Source organism: Ascaphus truei, chromosome 10, assembly GCF_040206685.1.
Source record: "Ascaphus truei isolate aAscTru1 chromosome 10, aAscTru1.hap1, whole genome shotgun sequence".
NCBI classification, from domain to species: Eukaryota; Metazoa; Chordata; class Amphibia; order Anura; family Ascaphidae; genus Ascaphus; species Ascaphus truei.
Window position 1 is genome coordinate 19,099,673 of NC_134492.1, and position 21,549 is coordinate 19,121,221.

Sequence of the window (21,549 nt, forward strand, 5' to 3'; positions counted from 1 at the left end):
TTAAGGAATGAGAGATTAGCTTCTATTGGGCTAATTAATGAACTCAAAGCTGAATGGAGCTCGGTTATGACGGTGAGTGACATGGGAACTTGTAAACCATCATTAATTTAGACGACTACTCTGACCACATTTCTAGTACTATCCCAGACCCGTGTTTTTACAAGATTATGTGATGAACATAATGTGTAGCTGCTCTATGCGAGAGATAATTTATTTCTGCTGTATGGATTTGGTAGTGCATTAATTAAATTAAAATCCGTGCAATTAAAGCACTTTTCACCTAATTCAAGTGTATTGTTCCCTGATCTGTAAATCCCAGGTTCTGATTTTGGTCACATCTGAAAATGTACAACAAACTGGTAGCTGTGTAAGTTTTCTTTTGTGGTACTCAATGCACATAAATGCTAAGCTGCAGTAGCAAAAGATCAAGACATGTTTAACATTGTATCTTGCCAATGTTTTCTTACTTTTGTAGCACCTCTTCCCAATTATAAAAGTAGCCCATCGCTTTCTGCTTTCGCCTTGTTTGGGTGCTTTAAGGTCTTAGTGTATAAGAATGCTGAACATTGGAAAATGTAAGGATGGGTGAGGTTGCTTCTAGAAGTGCTGTCTCTGTGTTGTCTGGCTGTCTCTGTCCCCAACTAGTTGTAGACCCTGGTCCCGTTGTGTACATGTTTCATATCCTCTTTTTATCAGGGCTCCCTCTCGACCCGAGCTCATAGCAAGAGTGCCCCTGAAACTACCTCCGAGTCTGCGGTATGTCCCCTATGTTCCCAGACACCTGTCTCCTGTGCTCTCTCACCACCGAAATTTGGTAGTCTCCTATGCACTTTTCTAGCACACTTTTTTTTTTTTGGGTGTATGTGTCTTTCTTGCTTCATTCTCCTTCGGTATCAGGACACCACTTCTGTGCACTCATACTACATCATGTGTGTGTCTTATTTACTGAACGTCCGTTATGTTTTTCTCATACTGTACAACCCATGTGCCATTCATACTGGTCTTCATGTTGGCCTCATACTTATATGAAAACCTATGTCCCCGTCTCATATAAGGCTACCCTCATATCGTTTTGTCGTAAATGGACATCCTTATGTCAGCCTGTCTTATTTGGTACTCCTCATTTCATTCATTCCTATATGGCTCTTACTTCTTTTAACAATGTGTTTTATGGCACTGTTTTCTATGTGATTGTTATATTACCTTGTCCTCACGTCACTCTACTATGTCATTACCTCCATGGTACTGTCTTGTATGGCACTGTGGCGTGTTGCTCACTTGCATTCTGTTTTTCTGCACTGCATTCCCTTCTGCGTCTGGTGTTCGGGTACTGATGTTGCTAGTGCTGGGCTGAGTACAGTAGCTTGGTGTGCAGGTGCCAGGCTATGGAGCTCAGTGTAAGATTGTTCAGCCCTGGTTAGAATGTGTTGGTCCCAGCTTAGGGCCAAGATCTGGAATAAGGTTAACTAGTATTGGCCTCTGCAATAAGGCTCTGTTAACAGGTGAACTGGACCAGCACTGTGAAGACAGATGTGCTGATGTTGGATTCTGGAACAGGTGTCCTGGTGGTAGTTTCTGGAAAAGGTGTCCTGGTGATGGTTTCTGGAACAGGTGTCCTGGTGGTGGTTTCTGGAACAGGTGTCCTGGTGATGGTTTCTGGAACAGGTGTCCTGGTGGTGGTTTCTGGAACAGGTGTCCTGGTGATGGTTTCTGGAACAGGTGTCCTGGTGATGGTTTCTGGAACAGGTGTCCTGGTGGTGGTCTCTGGAAAATGGTGGTTGTGGCTTCAGGCAATGAGCACAGTTATCCTGGGCTCTGGGGATGGCTGTGCTACTACCGGGCTCTATGTATGTGTACTTTTACCAATCATATTCATGGGGGTTTGGTATGCAGATGTTGTGCCTTGGTTATGGGTGTGCTAGAGTTTGCTCCACTGATTGGGTGTATTTATGTTGGTGGATACACTGGTTTTACTCCGTGCCAGATTACAGGAAGGGTCTGGCATATATTTGGGAGAAGGGTGTATAGTGTCAATGGTTTGGTATCTTTGTCCTATCCTTTTTAAATCAGTTTCTCAATCCCCTCTTTCTTTCCCCTTGCTCTTTTTCCATACTACAGGGTGTTTATTCCTCCACAGCAGGCATTTTCTCCTCTCGCTGCACCCTCCCTATCATTTCAATATACATTACCCTACCTCTGTTCTCTCTGCAGCTATCCATGCTGTTCACAGAGGAGTGTGACAAAGTTCGGGACCTGATGCATGTTCATTCCTTCAGCTACGACTTCCACCTCCGAGTCCTGCACCAGTACCTGCTGGGCTCCAACATGTCCTTACGCCAAGGCTATGACCTCTCAAGTTTCCTACAGCTCTTCATCTCTCAGCATCCTGACATCCCCAAGTACGGACGCAACCATGTGCATCAAGGAATGCTCTCCCTTCCCACCGGGATGATTGCTGCTCACCAGCTGTATAACTACATAGCAGATCATGCAAGCACTTATCGCATGAAGCCACTGCGTATGATTCGCCCTGCTGTACTCGGGAGCAATGGAAAGAAATGTGCCAGCGGAGAGCAGAATGAGTATGGATTGGTGGCCATATGGAACAGGTAAGGGGGACACACTGGGACATCACTCAATACATGACATTTCAGACTCTGCAAACAAGTAGGACGTATACATTTGGCTTTATAAGATTCATCTAGGTATTACCACTATACTGCCCTGCACTATGTTACAAGGCAGTGACAAGAAGTGGTAGTAGGTGGGGAAATGGATTTTACTGCAGAAGGTGGTGGATGTAGAGAAATAGGAATTCTACTGTCGGCGTTGTGTACACATGCACACAAAATTAAAATGAAAGGAATGTATGCATCATTCATGAATTTACAAAGCCGTTCACAGCTAGTTATTTCCTGCGCTCCCTGTGGATCCATCAACTTGGATAAACCTACAGTAGTTGCAGTACGTGAACTCCGCTCCTTGTCTGGGAGCCCCATTTATTGCAATGAGAAGACAACTTCACGGCATATTGAATATGGGCTGGTGCATCTGTATACAACTATGGCTGGAATTATTCTCTAGAGAGAGTCCTCAAATAGCACTTTGTCATTTTAGGTTGTGGATGGTAGAACCCTCTATGATGTGTTGGTACACACACACACACACACACACACACACACACACACACACACACACACACACACACACACACACACACACACACACACACACACACACACACACACACACACACACACACACACACACACACACACCATTATAATGGACTTAAAATGCAAAATGTGGCCACAAGGGAAAGAAGAGATTACAGTAAAATATAAATAATCAGCAAATGGGGTGTGCCTAATGGTTCCTAATCTTGTGTATTTGTGTATAGATGTTTGGCCGTTAGTTTTTGTATTAATCTTTTTCAAGCAACAGAATAAAGCGACTGCACATAAGAGTAAATCGAAGTCTTGACTGGTAATGTCCTCTTTCCGTCCACTTTCCCATGATTTACCCTCCTGCACGGTGCTTGCCATTGCAGTTCAGGCTCATACAAGGATTCAGAGGGGCTTCGACACAATGATGACTTTGACGTGTCCCTGCTTGTGTGTCACTGTGTTGTGCCGCTTGAGGAGCAGTCTGAGCCAGAGAAACATGTACTGAGGTAAGGACCAGGGAACCCGGGTATTGAGGACCAGGAGGGTGGACCTGCCACACCCATTCAAGAGGAAATACAAACTGCAATATTCAGCCACAATATCAATATAACTTTACACTTTCAATTATGTACAGTGTCCCCAACATAGACACCACCAATGAGTGTAGCCTGTAGTCCACAGTTTCCCACTCCACACACAATTAAAAAAACTACTCATGTGGGGGAAGACTGCTCTGTTGCCCATTAGATTGTCTTACAAGGCAATGGGTGGCTACACCAGGAGTTAATCATGAAAGGCTGGTGTGTTGGGGCAACTTTAACTTGTATGTTTTGCATGAATGAGCTCTTTAGGGCTTGGAGGTATATTACGATACCTGGTATCTCAATGTTTACCTGTAGAGGCTGGAAGGGCTTCATCCACCACCAGCAAGAAATGCTATTATAATTCAATTCTGGTTTAATGAAATTGTCCTTAGCAAGGAGTTTTAATGAAACCATTGCATTTCTCTTTATTCTGATGAGCACACGTGCCTTCATTTATGTTGTGTGTATATTACCATTACCAGCTATATAATGCACCCATATGGCGATTCACATAACATATTTTCTATGGTGAACAATTTTCTTTCGGCTTGGACTTTATTGACCTAGTACACGTATTGCACACGGCATCTGGGTTCAAGGCCTCGGACACCATGAGCAATGTTTCTATCTCCCTGTGCCTGAAATTGGTGGCTCTCCAGGGCAGGTGATATGTGTGTCTGTTTTTCGACCTGCCACACATTGCAGTAAAGAACAGTGAAGGACTTAATATATTTTTGAATAGGAACAAAGGATGGTAGCTTTTTCATTGTAAAGAATAGCATTACAGTTAAAGCACAGGACGTAGAAGTGGAAGACCCCCATCTAGAAGCAAAGTGTCTGCTTTCCACAACTTTAGGAAACACCTAGTTTTTGTAGCTGAGATTTAAGTTATTTTGTAATACCCAGCACTGATTAACCTGACCAGGATGAAGGTCATTACGTTGACATGCTTTACAGAGGTGTAAGTTCCTCTGCAATCTCCCTCTCACCTGCTCTTGTCTCTCTGGCCTCAGACTCCGATTTAACGTTATTATGACCAGTCAACGAGAGCTGTTCCCACGTCTCACAGCTGACATGCGCCGCTTTAGGAAGCCGCCACTGCTGCAGAGGGACCCCCAGGAACTTGATGGGTTGACTGAGCTTGTGAAGAGTCCAAGAATGGAGACACAGCCCCAAGAGGAAGGAGAACCGAGCAGGCTAGGATCCGGGAACCTCTATAACCCACATATTTTCCCACTGCTGGCGGCAGAAGTTGCCACAGCTCAGAGGCAACTGATGGACATGGTGCAACTCGCAAAGTGTCACTGCCGCAGGGATAACTTGTGGAAACGGCTCTTCCTCCTGGAGCAGCTTGCCTCGGACAAGTTGCGTCTGGAAAAACTGAGCTTAAGTGAACTGCAGGAATTACTGGAAGCAGTGCACGGGAGGAGCGTGGCAGAGATTGACCCACAGCTGGTAAAGGGGATTCAATATGACTGTTTTGTGTGTACAGCCTGTGAAGGAAAAGGACATAAACCTACATCTGATGAATGGAGAAAGGAGAGCATTTTTTTGGGGGGGGTTCGGGGGGATAGAAGAGGTACATACCGGTAGACTGACGGCTGGATAAAAAAGGATGAGAGAACGCAGAGAGGGTTACAGGCACACGGTAATAGCAGCAATAAAGGCAATCTGCCGGTGCTCGTGGAGATGAGGGAGATCCTGTACTACCCCAGAGAAATCACAGACCAGGAGGAAAGGAACCAGGCACACGGTCTTGCAAAAGGGCTGATTTAATAGCAAATCCAACGTTCCTTTTCTCCTGCTCTAAGAGAGGATGAGACTCTCAGCTGTTAGGGGAAATAGAAGATAGTGTAAATACATGAACCCTTTGCTGGTGAAAGATGAGCATAAAGAGGTATAGTTATGTTAGGGCTTGAACATCTAAAAAGTACCTCATAGTCCTGCTTTGTGCAGAAGTAGATTCATGTCATAGGCTTTGGCTGCTGCCTTGACCATCTCACACGTATGCCTGAATCAGTGCCTCTGGCAGGATTTCACCTCTTGGCTGTGTACAGTGCTAGATTTTTAATATTTATCACAAATCTCTCTCCTGCAGGATTTTCTCCTCACAATGAGCGTCCAGTGGTATCAGAGTCTTATCAAAGTGCTTCTCAGCCGATTCCCCCAGAGCTGCCGACATTTCCACAGCCCTGACAATGGCACCCAGTACCTGGTAATCCCATATACATGTATCCATATATTATGTAAGAAATAAAGGGGAGAGGGGTCACTAAACCCTTTGCTTGCCAGAGGGGCGTGTATTAAACAGAAACAATGAAACCCTCTGCACAACCTTGAAACCTCGTATTTGAGTTCTGTGTATTCCTAGTCGCCTTCGTAAGTCTTCGAATGTCCTTTCCTCTCCAGGTGGTGCTGAATCAGAAATTCACAGACTGCTTTGTTTTAGTTTTTCTGGATTCCCATTCCGGTACAACGGTGAGTTATTAATTTATAAGGCCCACAGGGGTCGTGGTGTGAAACCTGATAATAGTGTGCGTAAGAGCCATCAAGGAAAAATTAGGGAATTGTAGAGTACATGACATTCAAAATATTAAAGTTCAGTAAATAATCGCAGAACTATACAAGAAACTGCTATAGTCCCAGGAACGCCTACTGTGGCTTTGATTTGATTTACTGTGGCTTTGATTTGATCTCAAGTTCCCTTTTTGTGTCTCATTATATTCACAGCATTTGATGCTCTGTGGCAAAAATAGTCGGCATTATTAAGATGTGTATTTTCTGTTTATTAAATGTCAGTCTCCTGTGCCTGACCAGGTGAAGTGCTATACAATCTTTCACTCCCTTCAATGCTGTAGTTATATATGGGGGTCCTGTAAACACTGAGACAGAAAAATAAACATATACATGTAAGGTATACGGTATGTCCTTCAGACTTGGTGTGCAGAATAAATGAAGCAGAAGTAGGTGAAGACTTACACAGTAGATACATTCTTGTTTGGATATGCAGAATATATATTTTAAGACAAAAGTTTAAGGGTTCATCCTCTTGTCAAGAAGCATCATTTGGTAGCTTAAATATATTTTAGTCCAAATAAAAGGGTGTCATCTACTACAAAGATTTCACTTTTGTATAATTGCAACGTTCATGTAAGTACTTAACTGCTTTATAGTGTTACACCAACACAATGGTTAAATAAAGGCCGCTGCCTTCCTTGTGGTACCACATCACACCGACTCCAACACGTTCTTCTCCACTTCCACTGTTGGATCATCCTTCTTATTGCTGCCAACGACCTTTTATGCATCTTACTGTGAGCACAATAGGAGGGTTTGTGTAGTATTGACACTCCTAATTGGAATTTGCCTTTGTGTCAGCTAATTAAGCAAACCTTCCACTTTTCTATTATGAGAGGCTAGCAGGAGGGATTTTGTGTGGTAGATTTTTCTCACTATTGCCATTACCAGAATTAGCAGACATGCCTTATTTGTTTGGCATACCCCACATCCTTGGGCACAGATTTAGTTTCCAGTGATCACCACTGAAATGACTGAACAGTCGTTGTTCACTTCTCCCTTGTGATATCACATGTATAGTGAAAGGGATTTTTAGTACACTGAAAAGTCACTTGCATTGTAAAGTTAGATATTGAGGATGACCAGATTTACCAATCGTTGGATAGCGGCTCAGCTGGGGAAGTAGAAAGTCACAGGAATTGTGGGAGGTATAAGAAAGCTTCCAGCAAATGTGGGGAAAATAGAGCTGTCACATTGGGACAATAGAGAAATGTCCAGTTTGGTATTGCTATATCATGCTTTGGTAGGAAGGTCCATATTGGGTACTTTTGTCTTGTGAGAAACAGTCTCAGTAAGTCATGACATCTCAGTGGCTTGTTTGGCGTGTGAGGGACAGGCAAGAAGTAAGTATATGTAATGGTTAGTCTAGAATACATTGATGGTTTAAGTAGAGAAGCTTCATGGTGGTCAACTTTGTATTTATTTATATTTTCCTTGTGACAGAGCCTGAAGGTTGTGTTCAGAGAACCATTTCCAGAGCAGCCACAGAACAGTGAGAGCCCATTACCTCAGCTGGTTTCAACATACCACCACCTGGAGTCTGTTATTAACACTGCCTGCTTCAACCTGTGGAGCGGGATGCTTTGACAGCACTGTAGTGTGTAATTCCGTTTCTCCAGTGTCCTTATAAAAGGAAAGATGCAGCACAGACTGGAGCAGCCTGCGCCCGGATACAGGTTTTGCAGCTCGGAGAAACATCCTTTCTTTTTTTTACTGCCACTTTCTGGAATTCCAAAGCAAAAGACTGAAAATGTGCTGCAGGAAAAGCAAAAAGAGAGTGCTTGTCTTACACCTGAAGTGCCCAGGAAAAACTAATGACCGTTCCCAGCAGTGGGATATCTGCACAGATGTCAGTTCTGCGCTACAGGTGAACGTACAACTTTCACTGAAAGGACGGTTTGACGACAGACAAAATGCTGCATTTACGACCTGAAATGGATTCCCCACCTACTGCTGTATTGTTTGTTTTAAATGTGAAACCAATGAGGCAGATTGAGGAGCTAATTACAAGATGCAAGATTGTATGTAAATTATATGTACATTTAATAAGCGCCGATCACAATTTATCCTAATTATTGAATAAATGTAAGTATCCTAGTACGTGTGCAAGGGAGATTCTGCTCCGTATTCTTAATGTCTCATCAAGTTTAAATGGCTGTGACAGGACATTTCAATAGCATACAGTCATGCCTAATGTCTTCTGTGGACATTTAACGTAAGTTCAATCATCTTTGGAAGCTCTGACCCCCTTGCCCAAATCTATAGAGGAACTAAAAAGTGCCCTTTCTAGAAGTGACAATCGCAAATTATTTTTGTATTGTTGTGCTGGTTTGTTCTTTTTCTGGATTGGTGCAAAGTCCTAGGATTGATCTCCAGTTCTTCACTCTGTTTTGTCTCGGATATTACACCTCTTGCGATAAGTCTCCATCCAGCCAAGTCCAGTCAGTGTATCCCCTGAGGGAATAAATAAATATCACATCACTAGAGGATTGTTGGACAGTGCAAAGGTCTCCTGTCAAATGGAGCGTAGCACAGGCAATATAGAAGACTGCGCACCATGCATGAGTTGGTAGAGGCGAGATGGACAGGTTTGCGCTGTGGCAGAAGCTGTAGCCAAAGGATAATCAATACATCTCAATACACTTCAGCCTTCCATTGTCATAAATATCACAAATCAAAGATAACAATAAAAACACATCTAACTCTTTTTGGGAGATTCCATTGTGTATAGCTATCTAGTGTAGAGATCCATTTAAAAAAAAAACGTGTAACTTGCCTTTACCGTCAACACTATGCCTGGCCTCATGCAAATTCATATGTAGAAAACAGAACAGAGACGGCACTCTACCCCATTATATAGTAACACTCCCGATTTGTAGTGCAGATGAATATCCACATTCACGTTACACAGTACACTTGGATGATGAAGAAAGTTACCTTTATTCATAAAGGAACATGCCACACCACAGAGCCACGTTTCAGGCCCGTACACGGCCTTTCATCAGGTAGGTGTGTACGGGCCTGAAACGTGGCTCTGTGGTGTGGCATGTTCCTTTATGAATAAAGGTAACTTTCTTCATCATCCAAGTGTACTGTGTAACGTGAACCTGGATATTCATCTGCACTACAAATCTGGAGTGTTACTATGTAATGGGGTAGAGTGCCGTCTCTGTTCTGTTTTCTACATATGCTACAGTCTACGGTGTGAGATCACATTTAAAGAGACAAGCACCGTCACACAGCAAGAGTCTGTTTTTGACTCCACATTGAGGTATGTGGGGATTTGTTCCCTCTTTATTCTGTATACTTATGCAAAGTCAACCTTGGAGCGGAGAATAAATGCAAAGCAGCATGCATCATTTTATGTAGAGGTGAAGTTAAACATACAAGCATGACCTCGCTTGACAATAAACACAGGGCAAAACACACTGCTTAACTTCATACAAAAATGCTGCGGCAAAGACCGGCTTGTAAAGAGGTGACGCATCATATCATGGCTTCATATCAGAAATAAAACGTGATGTTTTGGTAATGAGGCAGATCACCTATGCTCACCTTGAGGTTTGTATTCACAACCTACATAGTCTTGGTATCCAAGCTCCTCCAGTAAGTCAAACAGATACATGAAATTCAGCTCTCCCGGACTGTCTGGCTCATTCCGATGAGGAACCTGTGCGATCTGAACATGACCTGCACAGAACGGAGAGTATAAACATGTGTTTTTTGTAGCTCAAAAAGTTGTACCAGCATAGGCCTTAGGGGGACAAGATTCAGAGTAATTTGCATTTGCCATAAATATAATACAACGATCCCTATAAAATATCTGTCATGAAGTTTGTCGAAAGCCCACCCCTAAGAGTAAAAGATTTGTTTTTTGTTGGATCAACATGGAAGCCTTAACGGTGAGGCGATTATTAACCTCTATATTTATTAGGCGGCAGCAATGCTGTTTTTCAAGACTTTGTTCACCATGTTGAAGAAGCTTTTAGAATTCAAAATATGAAGTCATACGGCGTGTGTGAACATGAGCTGCGGCTTTAGAGCCGAGGACACGTAAAAACAAAGACGTTGACAATACAGTACTGCGGCTCACACTCAAGCTCACCAATTAAAGGAAAGTATGTCTTCATGTTCTGGGTCAGGTTTCCATCCATGATCTGCCAATGATACAGGTCCTGCATACAGAAAGCACAGGATGTACAAATGTTGCCACAATCGTGACAGAATGAAGAGATGGGATATTTTTAGACAAAAGGATGGGCTTTGTGGCTGTCCTTCGAAGTGGTAAATCACCTTAGTCTCATTTTTTGTTAATTTTGTTTTAGTACACAAACGATAGGAAAATATCATGAAACAATAGATTACAACAATAATCTTCTTTTCATGGGGGTGATTTGCTGTGGCCAGAGTATTAACACTACATACATTCCAGAATCAAATGGTAAGAAATAATATTATTGGATGGATCAGACATCTCACATACAATAGGATCAAACACTTCCCAGTACTCACCATTTGCAGCTTCAAATTGGGTCTTCCCACTTTCTGCAGGATTGACACGGCTAAAACCAAAGACAAAATGGACACATTGCAACAACGCAATGTCGGTGCTAATCCAAATCTACTGAGCTGTCCAAAATGACCCTACTACAGTGAAAGTCCTGCCAGTGTTTGAGAGAACCCCCCTTACCATGCTGTGGGGTATTCAGGAAATACCGAGGATCAGTAATACGACAGTTAATAGGCTCAAGCAGCCCCACCATCCCAGCCTGCATACAAAGGACAACATAAGTAGTGCACATGTTCACTTTCCCCACATATTGTTCCCTGAAAGAGTCACACACCTGGCTCAGGACCTCTGCTGCATACATGAGATTCTCAATAAACGTTTCTTCCATCTCCTTCGCTATGCCTTGCCTCTCTAAACCTAATGGCACCCGTCCTGCCATAATGTGTATGCTGTGATAGAGGAGAGCACAGTGAGAAACTACTCCAGCACAATATTTATCCAGGGCAGAAGGCATTGTAAAGTACCAAGTATTCCTCCCCCAGGAAATTGTGATCTCTGATTAGGACTGTTGGGTGTCTGAAGGTCATAAACCAGTATTAGTTGGGGATGCAATTGTTGTCAACAGTAATTAAACAGGGCTTGTTGTATTAGTGGGCATGATGTAAACATCAGGAGTGGGGGAATAGTGGCTATTGGGGTATCTTTTGGGGGCTTTATACACGTGCTGGTCAATTTGGAAAAAATATTTTCAGGGAGATATGCTGGGAAATTGCAAGAAATCTCCGCACTTCATTCACTTGCATTGGGTTTTGGGAACAATGTTACACTTTTTTTTAACCCAGGCTGTGCTGAAAGAGCAGTGAAAGGCCGTGTCCAGGATGAGAGCTTGCCACCCCCACGCGTGCAACTATCTGGCCAGGATTTGCCTGGGCAACATGAGCACCTGATGTCACGGCGCTCTAGCACCATCAAACGCGCTCTCACCGTAGACGAGGCCTAATACGTCAGGCATACGCTTATAGGGGTCCATGTTCAATGGACAAGAAGCAAAGAGTGACACACTGTAAGTGCTCATGTGCATGTCATTACCCAGAATCCCTGGCTGCAGTGGAAGCACTGTATGCTAGGAGATAATGGGGGGGAAAGCAGGGTTGCAGACCTGTCTGAGATGTGAATGTACTCGCAGGTGATTTGTTTTGCTGAAAAATTTACAGCAAATAAAAATAAAGGGGTGTCCAACAAAAAGTGAGAGGGGTTCAGTCTGTGTATACATAGTTCCTCTTGCTTACAAGAGTTGTTGTGGGTAAGATTTTATGTAGGTGTATATACCTGTTACAGCCCAAATGACTGGCCCAGCTGACTGCCTGGTTCAGCCCTGCTCGGAATTCATCCTGCCGCCCCGGGACAGCGCCAAGTCCAAGTTCCCCCGCCTTTGGGTCCCCTGCTCAGATAAACAACACTCGCTTGTGTTAGCGCCAGGGCCAGAAAACACTGACCCGCACAGCCCTGAGAACATGGGCACCCTAACTATTAGGGGAAGGCCGCTTCAGCCTCATTCAAACGGATTTGTATTTACATTTCTTACATACAGATGCAGCCACGAGTATCCGAACACTTGCCTTGGAAAATCTGGGGCAATTTCCCAGTAATGCTGCAACATTTCTGTGACATTTCTGCAGACAGACTAATGTGGAAATAAAAATCCAGAACATTATTTGAAATAGTTTGGGGAAAGTGGACACATTAGTTCAACCAGTTTACTGTACAGTACCTACATTTATTCAGATATTTAGCCTGCAGAAATGAAAGTGAGAGGAGATGAATGCGGTGTTTATATTAGTGTATATACCCGGGGATTTATATTGCAGGTGTTTGCACGAAAGCTTCTTTCTGGAAAGTAAATGTAATTACACGGTGATGAGGGATCTGGTATCAGGGAGAATTACATGGTACATTATATAGAGAACTCTCCTGGGCCCCGGGCCGGTACCTGGCGGGGTGTTGATCAGCACCATGGGGAGCTGGTGCCGGTCCAGGGCCTCCCTTAAAAGCCCCACATCAGAGTCATAGGGCCAGGCCACCTCCAGCGCCTGGAAGCCGGCTCCCGCTGCGGCCTGCACCCGCCCCGGGAGATCCGGCACGTGCTGGAACAGCCAGGAAAGGTTCGCCGAGAAGCGGAGGGCGGGCATGAGGAAAAGGGGACTTACTGCGGGGACTCAGGGGAACCACAGGACAGGAGAGGCCGGGGATGCGCCGTGTGATAGGCCGGGGATGCGCCGTGTGAGAGGCCGGGGATGCGCCGTGTGAGAGGCCGGGGATGTGCCGTGTGATATGACAGGAGAGGCCGGGGATGCGCCGTGGGAGAGGCCGGGGATGCGCCGTGTGATAGACCAGGAGGGGCCGGGGATGCGCCGTGTGATAGGCCGGGAGGGGCCGGGGATGCGCCGTGTGAGAGGCCGGGGATGCGCCGTGTGAGAGGCCGGGGATGCGCCGTGTGATAGGCCGGGGATGCGCCGTGTGATAGACCAGGAGGGGCCGGGGATGCGCCGTGTGATAGTTAGACCAGGAGAGGCCGGGGATGCGCCGTGTGATAGACCAGGAGGGGCCGGGGATGCGCCGTGTGATAGTTAGACCAGGAGAGGCCGGGGATGCGCCGTGTGATAGGCGAGGAGAGGCCGGGGATGCGCCGTGTGATAGGCCGGCGATGCGCCGTGTGAGAGGCCGGGATGCGCCGTGTGAGATACTGTACAGCAGGCCGGGAGAGGCCCAGTCCCTGTGAGGAGCAAAGTCCTGCATTTTACAGAAGACAAACCCTGGATTAAACTGTCCAGTAAAACCCCTCCCCCTCTCCCCCGTACTGTACTCCCCCCCCCCGGTACTGTACTCCCCCCCGTACTGTACCCCCCCGGTACTGTACTCCCCCCCCCACGTACTGTACCCCCCCCCCCCGGTACTGTACTCCCCTCCCCCCCGTACTGTACTCCCCCCCGGTACTGTACTCCCCCCTCCCGCGGGTACTGTACTCCCCTCCCCCCCGTACTGTACTCCACTCCACCCCGGTACTGTACCCCACTCCCCACCCCCCGGTACTGTACTCCCCCTCCCCCCGGTACTGTACTCCCATCTCCCCCGGTACTGTACCCCCCCCCCCCCGGTACTGTAGGATAAGCCCAACTCTAGGTGAATGGGAACAGGTGAAGTTTAAATAATTTTTGCCTATCATACTATAAACACCCTTTTACATTTCGTGGCTTTAACTCCACAGAGAGAAATCCACATAACAAAATGGGATAAGAATGTGTATTGATCTTACATTACAGGTTACTTACTGTATTAGAAAAGCTGCCCCTAAAGTAGGATTTTTTTAAATATCCTTGTTTATCAGACTTTGAAGTGTTCTCTAACATGATACATACAGTACATGTGAATATTTTTTACATTAAACGTTTTCATTTTGCGCTCCCAGAAAATCAATTCTGCGTCAGTGCTTTGTAACGTGTTTCTTTTTAATATTTGAATATCTATTTGGTAGCGTTTCAAATGAAGTTTAAATGGTGTAACTCCAAAAAGCACAATGACAAATCTTAATATGTATACATACACAGCATATTTTACCTTCTGTTAAGATACTATGCCCAGATGAAATGTTTCTCATAAAATGTACTCTGCAGTATACTGTAGACAGCACGAAATGTATTTTACATCAGTGCTCCTCTGAAAGTGAACAATGTGATAAGAATTACAAATAAAAAGTAAAACTAATTTTAAAAAATAAATAACATTAAATAAGTTATGGTGGGTAAAAAAGTGTCAGAAATCCCCCACCATACTGTGCACAGCAAATAAGCTTATAGTGGTTGTGGTTATCCATATCAAAATGGATAAGCAGCAAAATGTACGCATTTGCATGTCATTTCCCAGAATTCCTTGCTGCAGTGGAAGCACTGTATGCTAAGAGATAATGGTGAAAATCTGGTTTGCAGACCTGCCTGAGACGTGTGAATGTGCTCACAAGTGACATTTTTATTTACTAAAAAAAAAAAAATAAGGATTTTGGAACTTATTTTTTGTGGCAGCCGGATTTAAAATGCCCATGGACTCTTTTAAGAAGGAAGACGTCCAGAAACACATCTTTTCTTTCCTCTTGAAAACTCAAATATCAAAAGCATCTCTCGTTTTGCTACATTTTGAAGGACATTTTTGTGGCATGATGAACTTTTATTGAGTTTGCCGACTGTGACTATCCTCTCTATATGGGTAGGAAATGGAACTGGAGAAACCACTAAGTCTTGTTTATAGTGCGATTTTTAAAAGGTGATTCATTTCAATATTTACCTGGTCGGCAAATTAATTACAGGCTGAATACGTTGGTATACTCTGGAGAATTGTGATCCCTTTGCAACAATAAATGTGGTTACTTCCAGGAGGCTGCTGGAAATGGAACTGGAACGCTTTGATGTGCCCTTTGTCAATAACCACCATGGTTTGCCCCTCAGCAGCTTTCTTTCCCACAATGAATTCCCTCTCTTGTCCATAGTTTTATAAATATAATTTCACATGAATGGTATACTCTGTATGCTAACACCACAGATCTCCTGGTGAGAAATAGCATTGAGGTGATTGATAGTGTTGGATGGGTAAAACCATCTGAGTGTGAGTAGGTTGGAATCACTAACATGAAGTGTGTGTGTGTGGGGGGCATGTATGTTGCCTCAGTAGTTAGTAGTCTACAGTGACATATATCACACAGAGCATCTCAGCTGGTTGCAGTGTTTCTATGGTTACTGACTGAATGAACAGGCCAGGCTCTTCTTGTGATTTATTTGCTTTTTTTTTTTTTTTTTTCAAATGTCTTTTCCCTCTCTCCTCCCTCTATTTTTCTCGCTCTCCCCTGTACATAAATGTGATCTGTTCAAGTCTACAGGCGTACTGTATGTAGGAGGCCCTTGGGATGTGGCTTGGTCTTTCTAAACCCAGGACATAAGAAAGTGCAGAGTAAGCATATAGATCAGGAGCGGCCAACTCCAGTCCTCAAGGGCCACCAACAGGACAGGTTTTAAGGATATCCCTGCTTCAGCACAGGCTCAAACAGTGCCTCAGTCAATGACTGAGCCATCTGTGCTGATGCAGGGATATCCTTAAAACCTGTCCTGTTGGTGGCCCTTGAGGACTGGAGTTGGCCATCCCTGGTATAGATTAACACAATATTCTCAAACCTCTCTCCTTGGGGACTGCATAACCACCAGGTGTTTAAAATGTATTTGCAAACTCTGCTCATAATAGCCATACTATATGAATACAATATTCATTTGTTGCCCATGATACCTGATCTTGCTGAGGATAGGTTTGAGAGCCAGCTGATTAACCCAGTAATTGTATCTTGCCCTAGCTGTGAAGTGGTTAAGCAAGAGGACCAAATAGTTTGCTGAGCTGCAGCTTCCACTAAAGCAAATATCTTCTCCTTTCTTTACCTGGTAAAATTGTTTCGTGACTATGCAAACTCTTGATATCAGTACATCATTTCTCATTTTTCAAAGCTGCAATCCAGGCATCCAAAAAAAATAAAATGTTTTGCTTTAGTATATGCAGCCTTTGATTACCTTTATTGTTAACTAATTACCTAAGCTGCCAATCATTTTGTTCTCCCGTGATCAATCAGTAAAGATCCTGTTTCCCAGGGTTCACTAAATGGCTGCCTTTCCATTTCAAACCACTCCTTCAGTCAGTGTAACTCAGCAGCCACAATGTATTCTTATATTCCTAAAGTAACATTATCTATTGTTACAGTTTGCAGCTCAAACTGCTGGGAATATTGGCAACAAATGATCACAATTTATTTATTTATTTATAAAATATTTTACCAGGAAGTAATACATTGAGAGTTACCTCTCGTTTTCAAGTATGTCCTGGGCACAGAGTAAAACAAATAATACATGGTTACAAGTACAGTTACATAAATGAACAGGGTATCTTATACTATATTAGTGAAAGCACTGTATGCCTGCCTGCATGCATGCATGCCAGCCTGCCTGCCTGCCTGCTGGATGTCCGGTGTCCCTAGGGGAAATCTCATTGGTCCCTTGGGCCGCCCCCGCACACCTCTCATTGGCCTGAGGCGGAGTGACGGCCCAAAGGACACACAGGGACACAAACACACACACAGGGACACAAACACACACACAGGGACACACACAGGGACACACACACTCACACACACACACAGTAGGGGGGGGGGGTGTACATTAGCAGCATTGTATAACCGGGGGGGGGGGGGGGCTCACATACCCGCCTCCGCCTCTTCCTCCCCGAAATCAGCCTCCACACGCGCGCACGTCCTCCTCTCCCCGTGTCTCCCGCGCTTTCAAACACCCCCCCCCCCCCCCCCGGCGCCGCTACAGTGAGCGGAGGAGCGAGTGCCCGGGACACAGCGGGGGAGCGGCCAGAACAAGCTGCCTCCCGCCTCAGTTCCACGTGGGAGCGGCCGGACGGGTGAGTGAGCGGCCTTCACCCACCCCTCACCCCCCTTCAAATCACCTCCCCTCCACCCCCCCCCCCCCCCGGCGCCGCTACAGTCAGCGGAGCGAGCGAGCGCCCGGGACACAGCGGGGGAGCGGCCACAACAAGCTGCCTCCCGCCTCAGATCCACGTGGGAGCGGCCGGACGGGTGAGGGAGCTGCCGGACGGGTGAGTGAGCGGCCGGACGGGTGAGGGAGCGGCCTTCACCTCCCCTCACCCCCCTTCACCTCCCCTCACCCCCCTTCACCTCCCCTCACCTCCCCTCACTCCACTTCCCTTCCTTCTCCCTCCACCCCCCCTTCACCTCCCCTCCACCCCCCTTCACCTCCACCCCCCTTCACCTCCCCTTCACCCCCCCCACCTCCCCTTCACCCCCCCCACCTCCCCTTCACCCCCCACCTCCCCTTCACCCCCCACCTCCCCTTCACCCCCCCCACCCCCCCTTCACCTCCCCTCCACCCCCCCTTCACCCCCCCTTCACCTCCCCTCCACCTCCCCCTCCACCCCCCCTCCACCTCCCCTCCACCCCCCCTTCACCTCCCCTCCACCCCCCCTTCACCTCCCCTCCACCCCCCCCTTCACCTCCCCTCCACCCCCCCTCCACCCCCCCCTTCACCTCCCCTCCACCTCCCCTCCACTCCCCCCCCCTCACCTCCCCTCCACCCCCCCCTTCACCTCCCCTCCACCCCCCCTTCACCTCCCCTCCACCCCCCCCTTCACCTCCCCTCCACCCCCCCCCTTCACCTCCCCTCCACCCCCCCCTTCACCTCCCCTCCACCCCCACCCTTCACCTCCCCTCCACCCCCACCCTTCACCTCCCCTCCACCCCCACCTTCACCCCCCCTTCACCTTCCCCCCCCCTTCACCTTCCCTTCACTCCCCCCTTACAACCTCCCACCACCTCCTCACCACCTCCACCCCCCTTCCCACCTCCCCCACCCCCCTTCCCAACTCCCCACCACCTCCCCCCCCTTCCCCCCCCCTTCCCACCACCTCCCCCCCACCCCCTCCCCTTCCCACCACCTCCCCCCCACCTCCCCTTCCCCCCCCCCCTCCTTCCCACCACCTCCCCCCCACCCCCCCCCTTCCCACCACCTCACCCCCACCCCCCCCCCTTCCCTGAGGCGGAGTCACGGGCCAAAGGACACACAGGGACACAGACACACACACACACACACACGTAGACACACACACACACACGTAGACACACACACACACACAGACGTAGACACACACACACGTATACACACACACACACGTATACACACACACACGTATACACAAACACACACACGTAGACACAAACACACACACGTAGACACACACACACATAGACACACACGTAGACACACACGTACACACACACGTACACACACACACACACACACACGCACGTAGACACACACACACGTACACGTAGACACACACACATGTACACGTAGACACACACACACATGTACACGTAGACACGTACACACACACACACACACATGTACACGTACACACACACACACACACATGTACACGTACACACACACACATGTACACGTATACTCACACACATGTACACGTACACACACACATGGAGACATACACACACACACATGGAGACATACACACACACACATGGAGACATACACACACACACATGTACACATACACACACACGTATACACTCACACACGTATACACACAGGTATACATACACATAATGTATACACACACACACATGTATACACACACATGTATACACACACATGTATACACACACACACATGTATACACACACACACACACGTGTATACACACACACACACGTGTATACACACACACACACGTGTATACACACACACATGTGTATACACACACACATGTGTATACACACACACATGTGTATACACACACACATGTGTATACACACACACATGTGTATACACACACATGTGTACACACATGTGTACACACACATGTACACGTAGACACGTACACACACACACACACACACACATGTACACGTACACACACACGCACACATGTACACGTACACACGTACACACACACACACACATGTACACGTATACTCACACACATGTACACGTACACACACACATGGAGACATACACACACACACATGTACACATACACACACACGTATACACTCACACAGGTATACATACACATAATGTATACACACACACACATGTATACACACACATGTATACACACACATGTATACACACACACACACATGTATACACACACATGTATACACACACACACACGTGTATACACACACGTGTATACACACACACACACACGTGTATACACACACACACACGTGTATACACACACACATGTGTATACACACACATGTGTACACACATGTGTACACACACACATGTGTACACACACACACACATGTGTACACACACACATGTGTATACACACACATGTATATACACACACATGTATATACACACACATGTATATACACACACATGTATACACACACACACATGTATACACACACACACACATGTATACACACACACACACATGTATACACACACACACATGTATACACACACACACACTTATACACACACACACATACAATGTATACACACAAACATGTATACACACACACAAACATGTATACACGTGTATACACACACACATGTGTATACACACACACGTATACACACACACAATATATACATACACACAATGTATACACACACATGTGTATACACACACGTGTATACACACACACACATGTGTATACACACACACGTGTATAGACACACACACGTGTATACACACACGTGTATACACACACACACACGTGTATACACACACACACGTGTATACACACACATACGTGTATACACACACATACGTGTATACACACACACACGTGTATACACACACGTACACATACACACACACACACACACATGTATACACACACACACATACAATGTATACACACAAACATGTATACACACACACACCCCAGCACCACCACATCAGCACACCGGTATCCCATGCCCCCCCCAGCACACTGGCATACTCGCCTCCCCACCATTCCCAGCCCCCATCAACACCATCAGCACCCACACATCGCCACCTTTGCACCTCCCCCATCGGCACACCCACATCCGCACCCCCACATCAGCACCAAACCCTCCCAAATCAGCACACCAATACAATCACCATCAGTACAGCCACAGCAGCACTACCACCGCACATGGGCCACTCCCCACCCAAATGCCACACCCACACCACAAACATCCCGGGCAACGCCGGGGCTCTCAGCTAGTACATTATATACAAGACATTGCGTGCACAGTTAAAGAAAATATATATTATGAGCGTATGAAACAGTTACAGACCAGGTTAAATGTGAGACGCACTTACCAGAACTCCCTCCTACTGTCTCTGTACGTTCTCCCTACCTACCAATTAGACTGTAAGCTCCTCGGGGCAGGGACTCCTCTTCCGAAATGTTACTTTTATGTCTAAAGCACTTATTCCCATGATCTGTTATTTATATTATCTGTTATTTATTTGATTACCACATGTATTACTACTGTGAAGCGCTATGTACACTAATGGCGCTATATAAATAAAGACATACAATACAATACAATACAATTTGAAAGAATTTAGACTGGTGGTGGATGTGAGAGTCTCTGGTAGGTTGTTCCAGTTTTGGGGTGCACGGTAGGAGAAGGAGGAACGTCCGGATACTTTGTTGAGCCACAATCAGGAAAGTGTTGTAAATATCTTGCATTGCTGGGAAAGTGTTTAAAATCTATAGAAATCAGAGGATGCTCAGTATATTAAAACTCATTAAAATGGCATTAAGGGTTGAATTTTAAAAAAAAAGGTAGTAAGTATGATCTAATACTACAGAACTGATTTATTTAAATTTAAAAAAACCATGTTGCATTTTACTTGGATTGCTGCTTTAAGATGCAAGCAAGCATCAAAGTGAAGCAATGGCAGTGAAATGTTTAATAGGTTAAGTAAGGGCTGCTGTCCATATTTACATATATTGGAATTGCAGTCAAGTGAAATGATTCAGCGATGTAATGATTTATCTACTATTTAATGGTTGATTAATAATGAAAGAAATGTTTAATAGCTGTGCAAATTAATGCCCGAGAGCATAAATATGAAAAGCAGGATA

General features: G+C 45.8%; 2 protein-coding genes across 9 annotated transcripts in view; one reads left to right on the forward strand and one right to left on the reverse strand.

Annotated features, from left to right (window-relative positions):
* SZT2 (SZT2 subunit of KICSTOR complex) overlaps nt 1-8,428 on the forward strand; it is a 74,988-nt gene extending 66,560 nt beyond the window's left edge. For 3 of the 6 annotated variants that reach the window (XM_075616068.1, XM_075616069.1, XM_075616070.1), the window contains 7 exons: nt 697-756; nt 2,212-2,609; nt 3,551-3,673; nt 4,765-5,206; nt 5,850-5,966; nt 6,161-6,229; nt 7,772-8,428. In XM_075616068.1, the coding sequence (XP_075472183.1) occupies nt 697-756; nt 2,212-2,609; nt 3,551-3,673; nt 4,765-5,206; nt 5,850-5,966; nt 6,161-6,229; nt 7,772-7,915 (1,353 nt within the window). In that variant the 3' untranslated portion in view covers nt 7,916-8,428. The other 3 variants (XM_075616071.1, XM_075616073.1, XM_075616072.1) reach the window with 2 other exon arrangements.
* HYI (hydroxypyruvate isomerase (putative)) lies at nt 8,348-13,676 on the reverse strand. Of its 3 annotated transcripts, none has more exons than XM_075616075.1 (9): nt 13,261-13,676; nt 12,829-13,102; nt 12,168-12,279; nt 11,173-11,287; nt 11,019-11,097; nt 10,841-10,890; nt 10,434-10,503; nt 9,884-10,018; nt 8,348-8,782 (listed from the first exon to the last, which is right to left on the reverse strand). In XM_075616075.1, the coding sequence occupies exons 2-9, from the start codon at nt 13,025-13,027 to the stop codon at nt 8,709-8,711; spliced, it is 834 nt and encodes a 277-aa protein (XP_075472190.1). In that variant the 5' UTR covers nt 13,028-13,102; nt 13,261-13,676; the 3' UTR covers nt 8,348-8,708. The 3 variants fall into 3 exon arrangements, with proteins under 3 accessions (XP_075472190.1, XP_075472189.1, XP_075472192.1); XM_075616074.1 differs by having other exon boundaries at nt 12,829-13,079; nt 13,126-13,676; XM_075616077.1 differs by lacking the exon at nt 13,261-13,676 and adding an exon at nt 12,458-12,522 and having other exon boundaries at nt 12,829-12,938.
* Nucleotides 13,677-21,549: the final 7,873 nt, after the last annotated feature.